The sequence below is a fragment of the Lactuca serriola genome, chromosome 7 (assembly GCF_051521515.1).
Source record: "Lactuca serriola cultivar US96UC23 chromosome 7, Lser_US96UC23_V15, whole genome shotgun sequence".
NCBI lineage: Eukaryota > Viridiplantae > Streptophyta > Magnoliopsida > Asterales > Asteraceae > Lactuca > Lactuca serriola.
In genome coordinates this window covers 58,626,593-58,648,063 of record NC_136414.1, presented here as the reverse complement: position 1 = coordinate 58,648,063, position 21,471 = coordinate 58,626,593, and the positions used below count along the sequence as shown (strand labels likewise).

General features: G+C 35.1%; 1 protein-coding gene across 1 annotated transcript; it reads right to left on the bottom strand.

Moving 5' to 3' along the window:
• Positions 1–9,568: 9,568 nt before the first annotated feature.
• LOC145064005 (uncharacterized) lies at positions 9,569–13,956 on the bottom strand. The gene is made up of 3 exons (XM_079011536.1): positions 13,759–13,956; positions 10,147–11,448; positions 9,569–9,730 (listed from the first exon to the last, which is right to left on the bottom strand). The coding sequence occupies exons 1-3, from the start codon at positions 13,954–13,956 to the stop codon at positions 9,569–9,571; spliced, it is 1,662 nt and encodes a 553-aa protein (XP_078867662.1).
• Positions 13,957–21,471: the final 7,515 nt, after the last annotated feature.

The window sequence follows — 21,471 nt, the reverse complement described above, 5'->3', positions numbered from 1 at the left end:
ATACTAATTAAATAATATGATTTCCAAATAATATATTAAACTTGTAATATATTAATAAAACCATTTTCAAGTACCAATTTATTATTCATATAATAAATTCTACTCTCTCCTCTTGTCATCCTATCAAGTTGCATGAGTGAAGGAACCCAAACGGACCATGCTCATAATCGGGTCAAGTACATACCAAAATAGTTATGGGCTTAGACACATAATCCAACATGCTGAAGCATACGGTATACGTTTCATTCTTTTGATCTCATCTTCAATACTAAGGTTGTCATTCTTAGAAAGAATGGTACCAGGCAGTACAAGAATAATTCCTCGTTTTGAGTTATCCATTGAAAAACGTTTCAAGATTTTGTCAATGTATGTACTCTGGCTCAAACCAATGAGTCTTTGGTATCTATCTCTATAGATCCTAATATCGAGTATGTATGTAGCATCCCCTAGATCTTTCATTTGAAAGGATTTACTAAGGTAGGCCTTAGTCCCCTTCAATGTAGGGATATCTTTCCAGATCAGTAATATGTCATCAACATATAGAATTAGAAAAACAATATGGCTCCCACTCACTTTAATGTATACACTGATGGGTTTTGAGCATTCTAACACTCCTAAGGTGTACATGCAACCCTAGAAACCTTAGATCTATGTTTTACTAAGATACATGCTAATTTGTTTTTCCATGGTTCTTAACCTAACTGGCATGGCATGGGGAACTTTGAAACATAAAAAGATAGTAGAGTTACATACCTTTTGATAGTGGTTGATTGATTGGAGTTTGAGAGCCTAGCACCAATAACGTGGATGCCTCAAACGAAAGTCACAAATCACCACAAACCTTGGAAACTTGAGAGAATAGTAGAACACTTCTTGAGATCGGCCCACCCTTGGTCTCACACAAAAAAAAGTGCCATTTCAAGTGCCAAGGACTCATTTATATAGTGTGGTGGATTAGGGTTACATCCATGTAAACCCTAATACCCATGACCTTTCATTTCCATGAAATCCATGGGTTAAAGCTCCATGGACTATCCATGGACTTACCATGCAAGCCTAGCCCATTCTAAATAAGCATTAGCCCACACTATATAAATACAAGACATATTTAATTAGTCATACTTTTGATCACTAAATTAATTCTAAATTAATTTTAGATCAAGACTAATTAAATAATATGATTTCATATTAATATATTAGAACTTATAATATATTAATAAATCATAACTTATACTATTCTCAAAATATTATCCATATAAATTGTTCGGGTGAAGTGCAACCCAAATGGACAATGCTGGGTCGGGTCAAGTACATCTCAAATATAGTTATGGACTTAGACACCTTATCCAACAGTCTCCCACTTGGATAAGTCTAATAACTATAGTTGCAATTATGACTTCAGGAACCAACTGACAATCGTAGCTCTTAAAACTCTGTTGAACTATGAAGTGCCATTTTAGATAAGGGATCATATAGTCCTCTGTTCTAGATATCAACCGAACAAATACATGGAACAATGACTTACTTATTGTCCAACAGTTTGTTTCCCAATTTCCGATTTGTTTGACATAGAGCTTAATTGAACACATCAATTTAGTTCTGACCGGGCCCGGTACATGGGTTAACACAGAATCATTGAGGGGCCTAGATATCGCTTCTAATCCAAGAAGGAACAGATAAACTTTGACTCATATGCTTGTTCTAATACTTGTTGAATCATACATAAAGGCACATTTTATAACATCGAGTTACCAATGCATTTTCGTACAATCAATGTATAACCAAATCATAGTCAACAAATCATATCTCTAGGTTTGAAGACTTATATGATATTACCATCTCACGATCACTCGAGATAAATTCCATGAAGTGATACAAGAGAGCGTGGGTTGAATTCAATACTCATAACTTATGAGCACTCATGAGTGTTGTAGCAACTCTTGCTATGTCCAGTACCTTGGACATCTACAAGACAACTTCATGATAGTCTTGATTCATATCTACTTCCAACATATGACCGACTGTGGAGAATTTGAATAATATGATATACCATAACATAATTATTCTGGAAGTTAAAACATGCAAATTGAAATGATAGTAAATGATTGACAAAAGATAGCAACACTTATACTTATAAATAAACAACATCTTTTATTTATCATCAAATGTCAATTACACTTTACACATTTCAAAAACTATCTAATTACCAAAACTAATATCATCCTTTAGCCCTATGCGCCTCGCATGCTGAAGATGCTTAACCCTACTCAGTCCCTTCGTGAGGGGATCTGCTAGGTTCTCATCCGATGATACCCTCTTTGCCACGAGGAGTCCTTCTTCTATTCGATGTCTGATGAAGTGGTATTTTCTGTCAATGTGTTTGGATCTGCCATGATCTCTCGGTTCCTTGGCTAAGGCAACCGCACTATTTCTGTCACAGAAAATCTCCATAGGCTCCTTTATAGCTGGTACAACTCCAAGGTCTCCGATGAATTTGTTCAGCCATATCGCCTCCTTTGCTGCCTCGCTTGCTGCTATATACTCTAATTCGCAAGTTGAATCAGCCATTGTATCTTGCTTGGAACTTTTCCAAGTAACTGCTCCTCCGTTTAAGGTAAAGATCCAGCTTGACTAAGAGTGGAAATTATCCCTATCAATCTGGAAGCTAGAATCACTATACCCTACAACTCTCAAGTCATCACTCCCACCAAGGGTAAGGACCCAGTCCTTAGTCCTCCGCAGGTACTTGAGGATATTCTTTACCATGGTCCAGTGAGCCTTGCCAGGATTCCCTTGATATCTGCTAACCATGGCCAAAGCAAGGGCTACATCAGGACGAGTACAAGTCATAGCATACATGATCGAGCCTACAACAGAAGCATAAGGTATTCGACTCATTTCTACTATCTCAGCCTCGGTACTCGGGCTTTGAGTCTTACTCAATCTGGCGTTACTCTGGATGGGTAACTCTCCTTTCTTGGAATCTTGCATGTTGAACCTCTTCAGCACCTTATCCAAATTGGTACTCTGACTAAGTCCAATTAGTCTTTTACTCCGGTCTCTCAGAATCCTTATCCCTAGAATATAGGCAGCTTCTCCTAGGTCTTTCATAGCAAAATATTTCCCAATCCAGGACTTCACTTCCTGCAAGGTTGGGATGTCATTTCCAATGAGTAGTATGTCATCCACATCCAGTACCAAAAAGCTAACTATACTCCCACTAGCCTTGACATATACACAAGATTCATCTTCACTCCTTGAAAAGCCAAACTCTTTGACTTTCTCATCGAATCAAAGATTCCATCTACGAGGTGCATGTTTCAATCCATAGATGGATTTCTCAAGCTTACACACTCTATTAGGGTATTCTGTACTGACAAAACCCTCTGGCTGACACATGTAAACATCTTCAGCCAAACTTCCATTAAGGATGGCAGTTTTGACATCCATTTGCCATATTTCATAATCATGAAATGCAACAATGGCTAAAGGACCCTAATGGACTTAATCTTTGCTACTGGTGAAAAGGTCTCATCATAATCAACCCCTGGAGTTTGAGAAAAGCCCTTTGCAACCAGTCGCGCCTTATACGTGTGTACATTACCACCCATGTCGGTCTTCTTCTTGAAGATCCATTTGCACCCAACTGACTTACGACCTGGTACACTGTCAACCAAGGTCCACACTTGATTGTCATATAGACTGTATCTCACTGTCCATTACCTCTTTCCATTTAGCAGACTCGGGGCCTGTCATGGCTTCCGCATAGTTGTTAGGTTCATCTAGACTTGCCAGTGTCTCATCACTGATAAGTGTCTCACCTTCCACAGTAATATGGAAACCATAGTAATGCTCAGGTGCATTCCTAACTCTCGTGGAATGCCTCAGAGGTACAGACTCGCCAATTGGATCAACAGGAGTTTCCTCCTCAGGTTGACTGCTAGGGTTTGAAGTTCCTTCACCACTCGACTCTTTAATTTCTTTGAGGTCGATTTGCCTCCCATTGTTTCCTTGGCTTATGAACTCTCTTTGTCTCTCTCGAAAGACACCCCTCCTTTCTACAAAGACCACATTCTTAATGGGTCTGTAGAAGAGGTAACCAAAGGATTTATGTGGGTAGCCAATGAAAATACACATCTCACTACGAGGTTCGAGTTTATCATGAGTCTCACGCCTCACGAAGGCCTTGCAACCCCAAATCTTGATGTGGTCTAGATTACGAACTTTTCCAGTCCACATCTCATGAGGAGTTTTGGCAACTTTCTTTGTAGGGACTAGATTAAGGATATGGGTGGCAGTCTCTAAGGCATAACCCCAGAATGAGATTGGTAGCGAAGCTCGACTCATCATGGAACAAACCATATCCAAAAAGGTTTGATTACGCCTCTCAGCCACACCATTCAACTGTGGTGTTCTGGGAGGTGTCAATTGTGACACAATCCCACATTCCTTAAGATAGTCGAGGAACTCTGTACTAAGATACTGACCACCACGATTGGGTCGAAGCTTCTTAATGTTCCTGCCCAACTGATTCTCCACTTCCTGCTTGAACTCTTTGAATCTTTCAAAGGTCTCTGACTTATGCTTGATTAAGTAGACATATCCATATCTACTATAATCATCTGTAAAAGTCACATAATAACGATTAGCACCCCTTGTGGCAGTTTTGAAGGGTATACACACATCTATGTGCACTAGATCCAACAAGCCTTCACCCCTTGCACAGGAACCAGTAAAGGGTGACTTTGTCATTTTTCTAAGTAAGCATGATTCAAAACTATCATCTGACTTTAGGTCAAATGACTCTAAGACTCCATCCTTTTGGAGTTGGGCTATACGTTTCTTGCTTACATGTCCAAGACGACAATGCCATAATGATGTTTTATCCAAGTTATTATTATTAGAAGAATCAATACACAACACATTATTTCCTAGGTTATCTACAACAGACACAACTTCATAGACACCATCACAAGGTAATGCTTTAAAATAAAGAACATTATTAAAGAAAGCATTTATTCCACCAACTTCATTATCAAAAGAAAAGGTAAACCCTTGTTTATACAAAACATGAAAGGAAATAATATTTCTTGCCATTTCAGGCGAGTAACAACATTTATTCATATCTAATGTAAACCCACTACTTAGTTGCAAAGAATAAACTCCAATCTTGGTGACAGGTGAAACTTTCCTATTCCCCATGATCAAGTTTATCTTTCCATGCTCCACATTCTCACTTTTTCTTAGTCCCTGCAAATCAGAACATATGTGAATTCCACATCCTGTATCAAGGACCCAAGAGTTAGAATAGGGTGAGTTATTAGACTATATTGTGTAAATACCTGCATGGGTGGGTTTCACTTTCCCATCCTTAATATCTTGCTGGTACTTTGGGCAGTTCCGCTTCCAATGTGACTTTTCATGGAAATAAAAGCATTCAACCTCTTCTAGATCAGAAGAAGGAGTGACGAAACCTTTCTTGGTTCCACTTGAAGAGGATCCATCAAGGGTCTTACCCTTGGTACCCTTCGAAGGGTTCTTCCTCTTTTTCCCTCTACCTTTCCCGATTGCCAGGACAAGGGTGGAGTTTGGAGTAGGAGTAGGAGTGGTAACAACCGACTTACCTTTAAGACCTATTTCAGCGGTCTTTAGGAGTCCTTGAAGCTTGCCGAGGGTAACTTCCTCCTTGTTCATGTGGTATGTCATGCAGAATTGATCATAACACGATGGTAAGGAGTGCAAAATGATATCTATTGCTAACTCCTTGGGGAAGTTCACATTTAGCTTTAGCAAACGGTCCACATTCCTTTGAATTTTCTGCATGTGGCCCGTGATGGGTTCACCATCCTTCATTCGTGTTGTTATCATGGAGGAGATGATTTCATATCGCACTTGACGAGCACTCTGATGCTAGCGGTCCATCAAATCCTAGTGCATCTAAAAAAGGATAGTAGTCCTCATAGGACTTTTGGAGCTCGACTTTCATAGTAGCCAACATGATGCATTCCACTTTGGTAGCATCTCTTTCATGTTCCTCATATTCAGCGACCTCCTTAGGAGAAGCAGACGGCTCGGGTACCTTAAGCTCCTTGTCGAGGACATATTCGTTGTCCTCATACCGAGTGACCATCCTGATGTTCTTGATCCAATCCATAAATTTGGATCCATTAAAGATGACTCTCCCACAAAGGTTCATGAGAGAGAAGGAGCCGGTAGGGTTTGAGCCAGAAGCAACATTGTTGGTTGACATCTGAAAAGAAGAAAACAAGTTTAGTTTAGATAAAAGGATAGTCCTTAATAAAACACCCAAATGTAATATTAAGGCTAGGATCCAATCACAATATATCATAACTTAGAAGAAGGATGCCGTAATCTAAGCTATTACATATTTGAAAGGTAAGTGAATGACGATTCACCAATTTCCACCATGAAAAACGAAACATAAATTATTAGGTTTTAACTGGTTTTTGAAACTCCTAGATTCTTTGAGATTCATTGAAATTTTCAACGACATGTTTCAATCTCGAGTGTGCCCTTCATGTTTTGTGACTGGGATGCCGAGGATCACAAAACAAGGTGTGAAGTAACCATGCAAATTACTTGGTACCCTTAATGTTTTTCACTCAATCAATGTGCCGGTTAACCACACGCGCTCCATCAACCTATGAAAAACCTTAAGTCACCCTTTTCCTACCTTGTTAAGTCCAAGTTAGTGTGCCGGTTAACCACACACGCTCCACTAACGACTTAATCAAAGTGCAAAGTGTAATTTCATGGGTTAGCACCTTATTCACATTTTTCCTAAAGTAACTAAGATTGGGAATTTATAAAAGCATTTAGTTACTTTATAATAATCGTTATACTTCTAATGATAATTTTTTAAGTCATTGTCCTACCCGTTTGGCTAACGACCCTCCACCGATCAAGGAAGCGGTGGGTGAGAGTGGACACCCATTAAGCTGCCATTTAATAGGCAACAACCTTATACCCCCTTATAGACCGACTTCGTGAATGAGGCCTACTAATGGTAAAATGATTTGATCTTATACATATATATATTATTAACTTATAATATTATAAAGTATAAGGGTTGAATTTTAACTTTTAAAATTCTAGGCGTTGGAACTAAAGTTTACTAGATGACTTTACATGTTCCAAAACTTGAGGGCAAGTTTTGTAACTTTACAAAACCTTTCAGTTCATAACTTATGAGTTATTGTTTATTAAAAATGATGACTCTTCATTTTTTTGTAACTTATGTGTTCTTTTAATGAATTTTTTACAAAGTGACTTTTGGTTATCCATAACTTGAGGACAAGTTATGGAATCCTTTAAAACACATCATGATCATGAATTAACTACCAATAAATAGCACATAACTCTTATGATCTTGCAAGAACTCATAAGAACATGAATATTCATATCAAAATTTCAAGAACATATGAACACATATAAACATGAAAATTTTGATATTAGCCATTGTAAATGGATTAGAACAACCATTATACCATCTAAAACAAGTTTTAAGAAACCAAAACAGTTTAGGGTAATGTTTCTAGTCCATTTCCTGCAGCAAAAATCGAAAATCTGCACTCTGCCTGGCCAACTCATTGAGTGCAAGAACTAACTCGTCGAGTTGGTTGCAGATACGCTTGGACTCGTCGAGTCCCCTCCATGGACTCGGCGAGTCTCCTGTGCAGACAACAAGTATTTTGACCTTTTGAGCTATTTGCATCAAGTATCAAACAAACAAGCCTAGGCTCTGATACCACTGAAGGTGTTTGAGCATTCTAACACTCCTAAGGTGTTCATGCAACCCTAGAAACCTTGGATCTATGTTTGACTAAGATACATGCAAAATTGATTTCCATGGTTCAAAATCCTATCTAGCATACATGGGGAACTTTTCAATATAAAAGTTAACTAGAAAACATACCTTGTAGTAGTTTGGATTCCTTGAAAACCTTGAGAGCCTATCACCCCAAGTGTGATGCCTCAAATGTATCATACAACACCAAATGCACTTGGAATAAACTTTGAGAGAAATGTCACACTACTTGAAATCGGCTAGCCCTCTTCTTTTCTTGCTTAAGTGCCAGTTTTGGTGAACATAATGATCCTTATATAGTGTGTTACAATTAGGGTTACACCATGTAAACCCTAATTGTCATGACCTTTCATTTCCATGACCCATGCGTTCAATAAACACCATGGAGCATCCTATGGGTTTTACCCAACTTGATAATCCATGGAGCATTAGCCCATTATACAAGTATGAGTGATTTACACAAGCAACCCATATATTTAATTAGTCTTCTTTTGATCACTTAATTAATTCCAAATTAATTCTTGATCAATAATAATTAAATAATACTATTAATATATTAGAACTTATAATATATTAATAAACCATAAGTGTTATTTCTCTCATTTTAGTCTATCCAAATGCATGATGCCATGCAACCCAAATGGACCATGCCAAACCGGGTCAAGTACATACCAGAAATAATTATGGACTTAGACACCTTATCCAACAACCATACCCTAGATGCTTGTTTTAATCCATAAATGGACTTATTTAGTTTACACATCTTCTTTAGGTTATCCGACTTAATAAAACCTTCAGGTTGTTCCATATAAACATCTTCCTCAAGATATACGTTAAGGAAAGTAGTTTTGATATCCATGTGCCATATCTCATAGTCTAATATGCAGCTATGGCCATGATAATCATAATATATTTATTCTTAGAAATTGGCGAGAAGGTATCTTCATAGTCAACACCTTGAATTTGACTATATCCTTTCGCGACAATTCGTGCTTTGAAAATTTGTACCTTTTCGCCCATGTCGATCTTCTTCTTGAAGATCCACTTGTTTCCAATAGCCTTGCTGTTAGGAGGCAAGCCAACCAAGTCCTATACTTGATTGTCATTCATGGATTGAATTTCAGTTCTCATGGCTTCAAGCCATTTTTCAGACCTTGGTTCTGCAGTAGCAACCTTGTAGTTGATGGGATCACATTGATCCATCAAGAAGACTTCCTGTTCAGGAATGATAAATCCAAATCTGTTAGGTTCCTGACGAGTTCTACTAGAGCGTCGTACAGTTGGTGTGGTTTCCAACATCTGAATGATAATTTCAGGTTCAACAATGTTTTGTTGATTGTCGTTCTTAAGTAAAGGTTGTGTATCTCGAATTTCTTCGAGGTCAATGGGGCTCCCACTTACTTTATGCGAGATAAAGTCAGTTTCAAGAAACATTGCTTTACGAGCTATGAACACCCGGTTTTCATCTTTCCGAAAGAAGTAATAATCGACGGTTTCTTTTGGATATCCCACAAAGATACACTTATGAGATCTAGGGTCAAACTTGTCAGTAGTTTCTCTTTTAACATATGATTCACAACCCCATATCTGTAAGAAATACATTGATGGAACCTTTTGATGCCATAACTTGTAAGGAGTCTTACTAACCTTTTTATTTGGGACCATGTTTACAATTTGGGCTGCGGTTTCAATGGCATAACCCCAAAATGAATGTGGAAAGGAAGTATGACTCATCATTGATCACACCATATCAAGTAGAGTATGATTTATCCTTTTCGAGACACCATTATGTTGAGGTGTTCCAGGTGGATTGAGTTGTGATACTATGCCACACTTCTTCATATGTTCATCAAACTTATAGCTTAGATGTTCACCACCATGATCTGATCGTATGGCTTTAATCTTTTTACCAAGTTGATTTTGTACTTCATTTTAGAAAAATTTGAATACATCGAATGATTTATATATGTGTTTCATGAGATACACATATCCAAATCTACTGTAATCATTAGTAAATGTAATGAAGTATCTTTCATCGCTTCTGGTCATTGTTCTAAAAGGTCCACATACATTAGTATGTATGAGTCCTAATAGATCTGAAGCTCTTTCACCAACACCGGTAAATAGAGCTTTGGTCATCTTGCCATATAGACATGATTCACATACATCAAAAAACTTTGAGCCTGTTGACTCTAGGATCCCATCCTTTTGGAGCTTAGCAATGCGATTTTTACTTATGTGCCCAAGTCAACAATGCCATAAATAAGTTTTATTTGAGTCTAACTTTGTTATCTTATTTAAGTTGAACATTGAATTACCTTTGTGTATGAACCATTTAAATTGATTTCATATATTCCATTTTTGGGACTAGTCTCAAAATAGAACACATTATCTTTAAATACAGAAATGTTTTCAGAATCAAAGTCAAACTTATAACGAAAACCTTGTTCATATAAGTGAGAAGTAGAGATAATATTCCTATTTATAGTAGGTACATAACAACAATTATTCAAAATAAGATTAAGTCCATTTGGAAGCAAAAGATGATATTGTCCTATGGCTTTCATAGCTACATGATTGCCATTGCCAACATGAAGTTCCAAATCGCCATCTCTTAGTTCTCTCTCATTCCTTAGTCCTTGCAAATCATTGCAGATGTTAGTACTACTTCCAATATCGAATACCCAAGAATTAATACAGAATGCATGTAATTCAATCACATATATACCTGAGGTGCCAACCTGGTTGGTTTTGATATTCTTAAGTTCCTTTAGGTATTTGGGACAGTTGCGCTTCCAGTGTCCCTTTTCATTGCAATGAAAGCAATCAGCGTGAGCAACATGTTTAGTTTTAGGAGTTGGGTTAGTGGAAGGAGGCTTCCCTTTACCCTTTCCTATGAACTTGCATTTCTTGGCAGCTTTGTCTTTCCCCTTACCGGTATTATTACCGGTTTTCTTCTTGGAGATTTGACCCTCACGGATCAACAACACTTGATTGTTCCCAGACTTCTTGATGTTTTCCTTAACATTTTTGAGCATGTTATGAAGCTCATTAATTCTCTTCTCCCAATCATTCATTGTGAAGTTCATCACAAATTGGTTAAATGACTTAGGTAATGAGGCTAGGATCACATCAGTCGCTAGCTCATCCCCAAATGGGAATCTGAGGCAGGCAAGTTGCTCAACATAAGCTTTCATTTTGAGTACATGTTCACTCACATAAGATCCTTCGGCTATCTTGCAACCAATGAAAGCATTCAAGGTCTCAAACCTCTCTTTCTTAGCCTGAATTTGAAACATGACTCTCAGTTGTTCAATCATTTCAAACGCTTCATGAAACTCAAAAGTTTTTTGAAGTTCAGGAGTCATAGTTGCAAGCATGATGCAAGCTACTTCAGTTGAATCATTAACATGTTTCGCCCGATCATCTTTCGATGCTTTGGGAGCATTAGCTGGGAGCTCTTCTGGGATAGGTTCATCAAGGACATAGTCCTTTTTCTCAAGCTTGAGGACAATTCTCAGTTGTCTGAACCAATCAAGAAAGTTGGGTCCACTTAGTTTTTCTTTTTCGAGGATGGATCGGATGATGAGTGATGAGGTGGTTACAGTTGGGGTAGTCATCTACAAAATAATAAAATTCATTTTAATATCTTCGATATGAATTCTTTTAAAAAATAATTACCCTTCAAATTAAATTTTGAAAAGCTAAGATCCATATCACTCAAAATAACTTGAGGAGGTGACCCACTACTCAAATGATTTTGTTGATTAGTGGGTTATGATAACCAATTACAACTCTTGTGTAATTCTTAGATTTATGGGATCCAAAAACATTACTTTGTTTTTATATGGCATGTTCATCCCATCTATGCATCAAAACTCTTATGCTTAGGTGACCTTTATCACATAAGAAATTGATCAAATCATCCATTTAAAAAACAAGTGAGTCTTATGTCACAAATCGTTAGGTTACCTTTATCCCATAAGCAAATAGAAAAACACATTGACTATTTTTGACAACTCATATGAATAAGGTGACCCTAAAATCCACATGAACCGCACAAAAATCCCAAGCGATTTTTTAATGGATTGCATAGATTTGAAATTTTGTAAATAAAGGCTTTTATCAATGTTTTATTATTCTAGCATTTTAAAACATTTTGTATTATGAATATTTCATGCATAAAATATTTCATGATACATTTAAAGTGTTCCAAAAAATCATAAAGTGGAATTTATTTCATATAAAATTTTACCGGTTAAAATTTATATTAAATTTTAACTCGACGTTATACGGATTGGAACTGGTTTCTAACTTTGTTAATAAAACAACCTTTTATTATTAAGTTATGGAGTTTAGATTAAGTTTAAAAATATTTTAAACTTTTTATATCTTTAAAAGTTTGGCTACTTTAGAGTTTTAAAATATTTAAAACTTTTTTTTTAACAAAAAATCAATTTTGACATCTTATGTTGAAACTTTTATATAAAACTCTAAACTCCAAGTTTGATGTTAATTTTTTAAAAATGTTTTAGCATGGAAAACATATTTTCAACATTTTATAGCAACAAAAATAAACATCACAAGCATGCATTTTAAAATGTATAAACAAAACCATTTTCTAGTAATATTTATTGTGAGTCATCACAAGTCATAACAAATATTAAGTCATTTCCTAAATGACTTATTAGGACACTTCAAGGTCTTCAAAAGGCACCAGGTCTTCATAAGAACTTCATGCTCCATCATGTTACATTTTATAAAATTAAAATACAACTAGTATAAAACTAATTTATTACATATTAAATGAACAAATGAAATAATACCTATTTATCTATTACATCTACTACTAGAAAACAGCCCTTTAATGACACGCAAACAATGACACGCGCTGATAGAGGACACACATTTGCGTGTGCCCTAAAAAATATTGTCAGTTTCGCAAAATTTGAAGGATAGAGGACACACATTTGTGCGTGCCCTAAAATTAGCGTCCAATAAAAAAATTACAAACACGAAAGGCGCTTTTATTTTAAGTGTGTGTCGTCTACAGATGTCGCTTTATAATTTTTACTCAAGCGCGCGTTTCTTATTACACTATTAATTTCTTGGGTTTTTTTGAAGTACATCCAAACACTTACTCACACGTTACGTGCTCTCTATAATCGATTCGTTGCCGACAACCTTAGGCTCACTTCTTCTCCTTCTTCGACAATCTTAAGTAAATAGAGAACATTTCAGAGCTTATCATCAGAATAGGAAAGTAGGGAGAAGGAGGGGAACAGAAAAGTACAAAATCCACTCTCCTCTCGCCCCTCTTGTATCTCTATTTTGTTCTCTTATATCTCCTTTCAATCTATGTCTCTGTCTCCGCGTTCCTCATCCACATCCACCGCCTCTAACCCTCACTGCCAGAGCCGACAAAGAAGATGAAGAAATGCATTTCCTAGCTTCTATCCATTTGAGTGTGAGTTGAGAAAGGCATAAACTAGGGCAGATGAAACGCACTGGGTTCTAATGAGATGCATGGATAGATTGAGAAGGTAGTCACATTGGGGTATTACTACCATGAACCAGATTGATTTGCCACAACATCCCAAAATTCTCATGTAAGAGAATCGATGAACTGGGGTTTCTCGTTCACAAAATCTCACCTCACGCTCTTATAGTTCTGTGTTTTTTGTGACTCGTTTCAAGGAGGCTCTTTTGCTAGTAATGATGATGTCTTTCAGTTGATTCATATTAATGCTTATTTGAAGAGTAGAAGTGTACACTTCTACTCTTCAATTTCATCATCAATTACTATTCTATTTCTACACGTCTACTCTTCAATTGCATGTTTTTTTTGTTAGTTGTAACTAATTCTTGCTTCAGAAATTTTGAAGTACTCTCAAGGTTTGTCTAATTTGACTTTTTTACATCTTGTATACAGAGATTTGTGAAAGTTTATCTATCCAGTAATGGGAAAGAAAAGCAATAGATGATGTTGGAGTCAACTTTTCACCAATCGTCTCATCTTTCACTGCGTTCCTCATGTTGTACACATAATTCTCCAAAGCATTCTTTGCCTCCAAATTCTTCTTGTGCTCCTCTTCTTCAGACTCATACTTATCAACTTCTTGAACCATCTTCTCAATATCCTCCTTTGAAAGTATCCCCTAGCGACAATCCCTCATAGATCTTCACCTTGAAATTTTGTTTAATCAGTTTTAAAATCACATGATTTGGGTTCTAACAGGTAGGGTTATCAAACTCTAACAGATCCAATATCACGTGAGAACTTTGAAAAATATGGTCATCCTGATGGCAGACAGGTACCTTATCTTCCCTGTTTCCCGTTCTTAAAAATACCAAATTACCCTTGTAATTTAAATGTTGATTTTGGATTAGGTTTCTTGGAAAATTGGTATTTATTGGTTCCTATGTTATTTAAATCCTTATTGTTTTCCTTGTTGAAGCACAAATTACTTACTTGATACTATATATTTGGAATATACTTGGTTGGTTTTTTGATGCTTTTGTGGTTTGCACTGTGACAGGTATACATTGATGAGTATAACAATGTTTGCAGTCAACTCAATGTAATTAATAGAAAGCAGCCTGGAAGGTAAAAATCTATTAATTACCCACCTAACTCGTTGGACTAGTGCATCTATAGGAATCAGCTAAGCTTAATGAATAGAAAAATACACAAGAAAGTTAAGAAATTGTTGTTTTATTACATAAGAAATGGTACATTGATGTCACATCTATTTTGAACCAATATCAAATAAATTGACATCTTTAATTAGTTACAGACTGGTCTTTAAAAGTTATTCTATAAACCTAAACAAAATACCAACTATATATGCTTTCATATTTACATCAAATCAAGATCAGTGTGTGTGTTGTGTACACTTCTTTGCTTACACTAAAAGTTTTCTTATACCAAAAAATCAGATAACAATTGGGGTTCTTCACCAACCTATATTGGTCTGCCATATCTATATACCTATGTGTTGGAGACCTGTTGACTTCTATTTCACTGAAAAAGTCAAGATTTTGACTTAAATCTTGACCCAGTTCCACTTCTTTCTCTTTATCTTCCTACATATAGTAATAATTAAGTGCATGCACTATTTACGTACAGACGGAGTTAATTCATGAGCGGCCACCAAAACGTTGTGAAAGCATATATGCAAAGTGTTTCAGTTTGGACTCTTTTTGTATTTAATTTTTGGGTCAGATAGACTTTCCGGGTTAAAAGAGTAAATTTACAACTAACTAAGGGTAAATTATTAATTTATTGTGAATACTGGTTAATTTACTGTGAATATTGGTTATATTGGTGCCTAGTACTTAACCTTTCTATATATATCATTTTGCTAGTCAAAAGTCACATACATTATTGTTACTGTTTCTTTATTCTTGTGCAGAGTCTGAAACAGGGAACATTTTGTCAGAGATAATCAAGTCTAAGTTCAATCATTCTATAACAAACAAGATTCAAGTTGATCAGAGTGACACCAATGTCGTAAATATGCCTGCTGCATTGAATGAGGCAAATAACAATGAAGGAACCAAAACAACCCACACAGAGCCTTTATACACTCAAGAAACACCAACTACTCCTACAGTGAATCCACCTGTAGACGTAACTCAAACACATGGTAGCTAAAGTGCCTTCACTTAAAAAATTGTAGCTAATATGTTCCTAGGAACAGTAATGACAACATGGTAAATGTTAATCTATATAATAGAGTGTTTTCATCTTTTACATTAATGACTATAATAGAGTGTTTTCATCTAGAGCTATGAATGAAATGAATGGTCAATATTGTTCAAGTCGACCTATGAGAATTGGTGTTGCAACTCCTAAGAAGGCGTCTACTTTACAACAATATGGACAACAACAACAACAATAATATTCATCACAAGGTGTGTTTTCTTGATTTTTTTCTTGTGTTTTGTTTGATTTTCTTGATTTAGTTTGATGAGTATAAAAATTTATACTCATATTTTATTGATAGATATACCTAAAAAGCAGGTCCAATGGGTTGATCTAGCATACCTTTACCTGCTATTTATAACCTCTTAAATTGTTTTTTGAACCCAAAAAAACGACCAGGGATGATGATGTATTTTTATTATAGCATCCTACTTTCGTTCCTTTGTGTTATAAATTTTTATTTTAAAATTTTTACCACAATGTCATCCAAATGGAAAACATTTTTCGTACACAGCTAAAGGATAAGGTCCTAATAAGAAGCTGAATGTACAATGCTAAAGATGAATAAGAAAAAAAAAGCTCAAAGTAGATTGTGTTAATGATAATAAAAATTGAAATATATAAATCTGTATTTGTGAATAATATGTAATTGTTGTATGTATGGTACAACAGACAACAAAATGAAGAGTTAGATGAACTAAGTGCAAGTGTAGAAATGATCGGATTTGTTGGGCTCACCATACATGACGAACTCCTTTCACAGGTGCACATCTGCTTTATGCATGGATATCATCTTCTTTTTCTTCTTCACACTTCACAATTCACATAGATAGATAGATAGATAGATAGATATATTATTTGATCACCAAAAATAAGCTTAGCTGTTTATTTCCCATTGCAGGAGAAAATTATAGAGGATTTGGGTTCAGAAATGGAAAGTACATCTAATCGTCTTAATTTTGTTCAGGTTAGTCTTCTCTCATTTCATGATGTGTTTGATACAACATAATAGGTGATAGATGGGACAAGAATGGACCTCACCTATAAATAATAATTAACAGAAGATAGCTTACTTGTACTACTTTGACGTCCATTGAGACCAGACAAAAAAGTTTGCAATCTTTTCTTTTGTCAAACCCAAAAATTGAGCCCATTATGTTTGGATAGCCAGAATCATACATGTCTTTCCGCTCATCCATTATACTAATACCTAAGAAGCAGAACCAAACCTTTCTTTCTCAATCTCGGGTAGGTTTTTCTATTTTTTTTAATTGCTTACTGTCATATGCTTTACTTTTTTCATTTAACATGTGCAGTGGTTAATTTGTTTGTGCTTAATATAGTTTGATTGTCATTATATATAACAAGTGAGTTGTCCTGTTTGAATCTGAAGTTTATTATTGATACGAAATAGGGATTTCATCATTTAGATACTGGACACTGTCAAAGGAGAATTTAGTCATGGGTTTCTTTGAATGTTGTACATGTTTTGTTTTCTATAATAACTATTATGCAATATTAGCAATGTGTTACATTTACTTACTATTTGAATGATTATTTTTATTTGACATACCAGTGCAATGAATTATCTTTATTGTTTATGGTATTTTATTTTGTATTATGAGACTTTTAATGTGTTATTTAATTTGAAAATTAGTAAATGTATCAAAAATATATAATTTTAAAAACATTTAAAATTATGACACGCAAAAATGCGTGTCGTCTTCCTTTATGACAGGGGCTTCCTTGATACGCATTGCATGTTATAAAAACGCGTGTCGTAAGGTTACGACACACAAATGCATATCGTCTTCCTTTATGACAGGGCCTTCCTTGATACGCATTGCATGTTATAAAAACGCGTGTCGTAAGGTTACGACACACAAATGCATATCGTCTTCCTTTATGACAGGGCCTTCCTTGATACACATTGCGTGTCATAACTGCGCCTCGTAAATGCGTGTCATAAATACGCATCATAAATGCGCGTCGTAAATAGACGACGTGCAAAAGCGTGTCGTCTCTCGTTATGACAGGGTCTGAGCATTTTACGACATGCATTGCACGTCGTAAAAGACTATTTTTCTGATAGTGATCATCATATGAATAAATAAATACCAACCACAAATGTCATAATGGCTTGTTTATACATAACAAACATATCAACATATCAACAAACAACTATTTGTTTTTACTAAGACAACTTTTATATAACTAAAATGCACGAAAATTGGTTATATAAAAAATAAGCACTTTTAACAGCAAGTTGCCAAAGAAAACAAATATGGACATTTCTTTAGCCAAAAAGAAATTCATGGTTGTTTTCCAAAAACCAAAGATTATAATAACATAAAAAATCATTCTAACATTTAAAAGATGGCTCTATACCACCGAAGGGTTTTTGTTGCGTAAAATAAATAGTTTTTCACAAAAACCGACAACGGAAACTTTAAAAATTTCTTATAAATTTTAAGCGTGACAACAAAACAAGCCAGGATCCTTTTAAAGAGGCCAGACAGATATTATAATAACCATAGGGTGTTTGGAAAATACAACCTTTGTAGCCTTTGGACCCTCTCGGATTTGGGGTGTTGAAGTAGATGGCAAGAACACGGAGCTTGATCTTCTCTACAAATAATCCACCACCAATAATAAGGTACCAAAATTGCTGCATTTCTTCTTGTACAACTTTGTTCTTTAAGCCTTAAGTTCTTAAACAATTAAGCACTAAAAGGAAGACACAAAGTAAACACCAAAAGCTAGTAATGTCTTCAAAAGAGGAAAGAGCTCCAAACTCTTTGTAGCTTACATTTTTAGAGAAAAAGGGAAGAAGATTTTAGAACAAAAACTTATGAATCCTCCATGTATAAGACCCTCTATTTATAACCCCATCCAAGCATGGCCTTTTGAACATTATATTCAAAAGTATGTTGGAGGTTGACAAGTAATCTTCATCCTTCTTACAACTTTCGGCCATGTCTCCTAAAGAGGACAAAAACTGTCTAATAGTCTTTTAACCATGGTAAAGTAAGCCTCTGATTTAATCATGGTCAACCAAAGTTTCCAAAACTTTGTACATGACTTATTTTATGACACCTTATCATATTAAGGCTATTTTTCTACTTCTTAAATTATTGTTTTCATAAAACAATAATTTTCTCTAATTAAATACAAGAGTTGAATTTATTTATTAACATCAAATACATAAGAAATCTTCAATAAGTACCAACTTGATAAAGGTGTGACCCTATAGGATCATATGTCATTAGTAATGTCACTCAATAGTGATTTATAGGCATACAGATCCAACACAATGTCCCTTATCTATAACATCTCCTTCATATGTTCTCTCTGAATTTTCCAATGAAGCCCTAGATTTAAAGTTCATCTTCAAGAATCTTCCACCAATCTATCACTGGTATCCCCTTTGCTCAGCCTCCCGATGATCAAACTGCCACCGTTACAGTCAGTTATTTAGTGATTCTCGAAAAACCAGAGTAAAGCATGAAGTCGAAAAAGGGCCCACTGTTCCCTCCTCTCTCTTACTCGAAAAATCATTTGAGAATTTTAGTCTCTACATTAGTGACAACGATGAAGAACTAAAGTGATTAAGCTATGGTGATCAGGATTCCGAGAACCCAAAATAACAGTAAATATGTGATTTTATTGAGTGACTTCGAATAAAAAAAATGAAGGGTTTGCTCATGTGAAATCAGGGAAGACAGGAGAAAAATAGAGTGAGAATGGTACAAATCGAAGTGAACCCAATGAGTTTTGGGGTGGTTCATGGTGGCAGAAGAAGCAAGCAGGGGATAGTGTCGACTGGATTTTTTAATAGTTGATTGAACTATCGACGATGTTAGATGGAGCAAACGACGATTAGACTACAGAAACGAAGCAAGCACCGACGACAATAGGTGGCAATGATTGTTCACACAGTTGGCGATGTGAAGCAAGCTTCACAGTTGGTCCGCAGGCTGTGTATGTGCATAAAGAGAGAAGGTGAGACAGATGAAGAATTTGAAATGTCAGAGAGAGAGAGAGATGAGCCCATTATTTTCTTTTTAATTAGTAAGAGATTAAAATAAATATGAAGAAATACAACAAAAAAGAGTTAAAAAGGCAAAACGGTACTTTCAAATTTTTCAGGACCAAAATCACAAAAAAAAAAAAAATTATGATTTTAGATTTTTCATGCAAATCGAAATTTTTTTTGGGTCTTATCCATGGTTTTTACAAAACCATACGGACCAATTTTGTAGTTTGTCTTTTAACTTTTTTTTTTGAAAAGAATAAACAAAATCATTAAAAAAAATCAATACTACTCCTTGATGTTTGTTAATGAACTAATACTAAACTAATACTTGTGTGTGTGTGTGTTTTGAAGCAGGTGGGGTGGTGGTGATTTAAACGTCAATCGCAGATATCTATCTCTATCTTGTCTCTTTCTCCCTCTATATATATAGACTTTGATTATCAGAAACAACACCTAGATCTCTCTTTCATGGCCCAATACCAGATCTCAGTTATTGATCATTCCTTTGATCTTGACTTATCTTTGACCATGGAATATCACCACCAAGCCACCACCACGACTACCATCCCCAAAAGCCACGAACCGCCATCACCGGAGCAAGCTCAGAACCAAGTTTTTGCGATGCCGACCGTCATGGGTCCATCAAGTGTTTGTATCGTATGCATGGAAGGTTTCCAATCATCATGTAAAAGTAATAAGCAAGCTTCTTGTGGACATATCTACCATTTTGATTGTATTACAAAATGGCTCTCCCTGCATAACTCTTGCCCCCTTTGCCGGTGTAAACTTTCCGGCCACCAGAAAAGTTACGCAGAAGGAAATTTGTTGGATTTGATGAAGTAAACTATGTGTGTCATAGTTGAAATAAAGTAATATTTGTCTATTTGTTGTGAAACAATATCATAGAACTTCACGTGTTTTCTTTTGGCTGTTTCTTTAATTTGGATGTATTTAATTATGGGGTTTCTTTAAAAAAAAAAAAACCCGCCCTTATATTCCTTCATTCATTCTTTCTTTCTTTTTTAATTTTTATTGGTATAAGAGTGTTAAATATAATAAAATAGTATTATAACATTTAATTCTTTGAAATAATTAGTCTAATAGATAATTGAAGATATTTTGGACGTCTGTAACCAGTTTCTTTAGCTATCTTTTACGTTACCACCATGTGATCACTACAACCATGTTCTGGAGAACTTGATTATAATTTTATACCATAACATGTAAATATGTAAATGTTAAGTTTGATGAAGTATGTTTGCTAAATTAACAAAACAACTAAAATTACTTTTATTGTATATGCAATTTACGTGTGTAACACTGATAAAAGTTAAATACATAAATAAAATAATTGAGGACATTTTATTGTATATTGTATTTATAGTGGTAGAGAATTTCATTATTGGCTAAATGTTTGTTTAGGCAAATAACATTAGTACACCTTTAAACAATAATGTTTCACCTTTTTCTCAATTTATATTTCATAAATCATAAAGTTTTTTAGAACTTTTATATCATGATTAGAAGAAAATTCGATCACTTTTTTTCTAAGTTTTGCAATAAATAACTTTTTTTTTTCCGGATTAAGCTTTTCTCAAATTGATAGTTTAATTTTAGGGAATTAAGAAATCTAACCATTACAAGTGAGTTTTTCTATTTTAAGAAAATAACTATTATTTTTTAGTTTTTTTTTAATAACCACTTTTCCCAGGATGATTAATTTCGAAATACCGTCCAGAGTTTTTTTTTTTTTTTTTTTTTTTTTTTTTTTTTTTTTTTTTTTTTTAAATCTCTCTATTTAACCGAAATATCTATTCGAATATATAATGTTCTTTTTCTTTTTCAATAAATATATGATTTCATGTACTAATATTGTGTATATATTATTTTTATCTTTTT

What these genes read in the sequence shown, in the direction of transcription:
- LOC145064005 (XM_079011536.1), bottom strand. Translation starts at nt 13,956, where the DNA reads ATGGTTCAAGAAGTTGATAAGTATGAGTCTGAAGAAGAGGAGCACAAG. An exon ending in ATAAACTTTCACAAATCTCT is followed by an intron (nt 11,449 to 13,758) that starts GTATACAAGATG and finishes ATTATTTTGTAG; the next exon opens with ATGACTACCCCAACTGTAAC. An exon ending in TAAATGGTTCATACACAAAG is followed by an intron (nt 9,731 to 10,146) that starts GTAATTCAATGT and finishes CTTGGTAAAAAG; the next exon opens with ATTAAAGCCATACGATCAGA.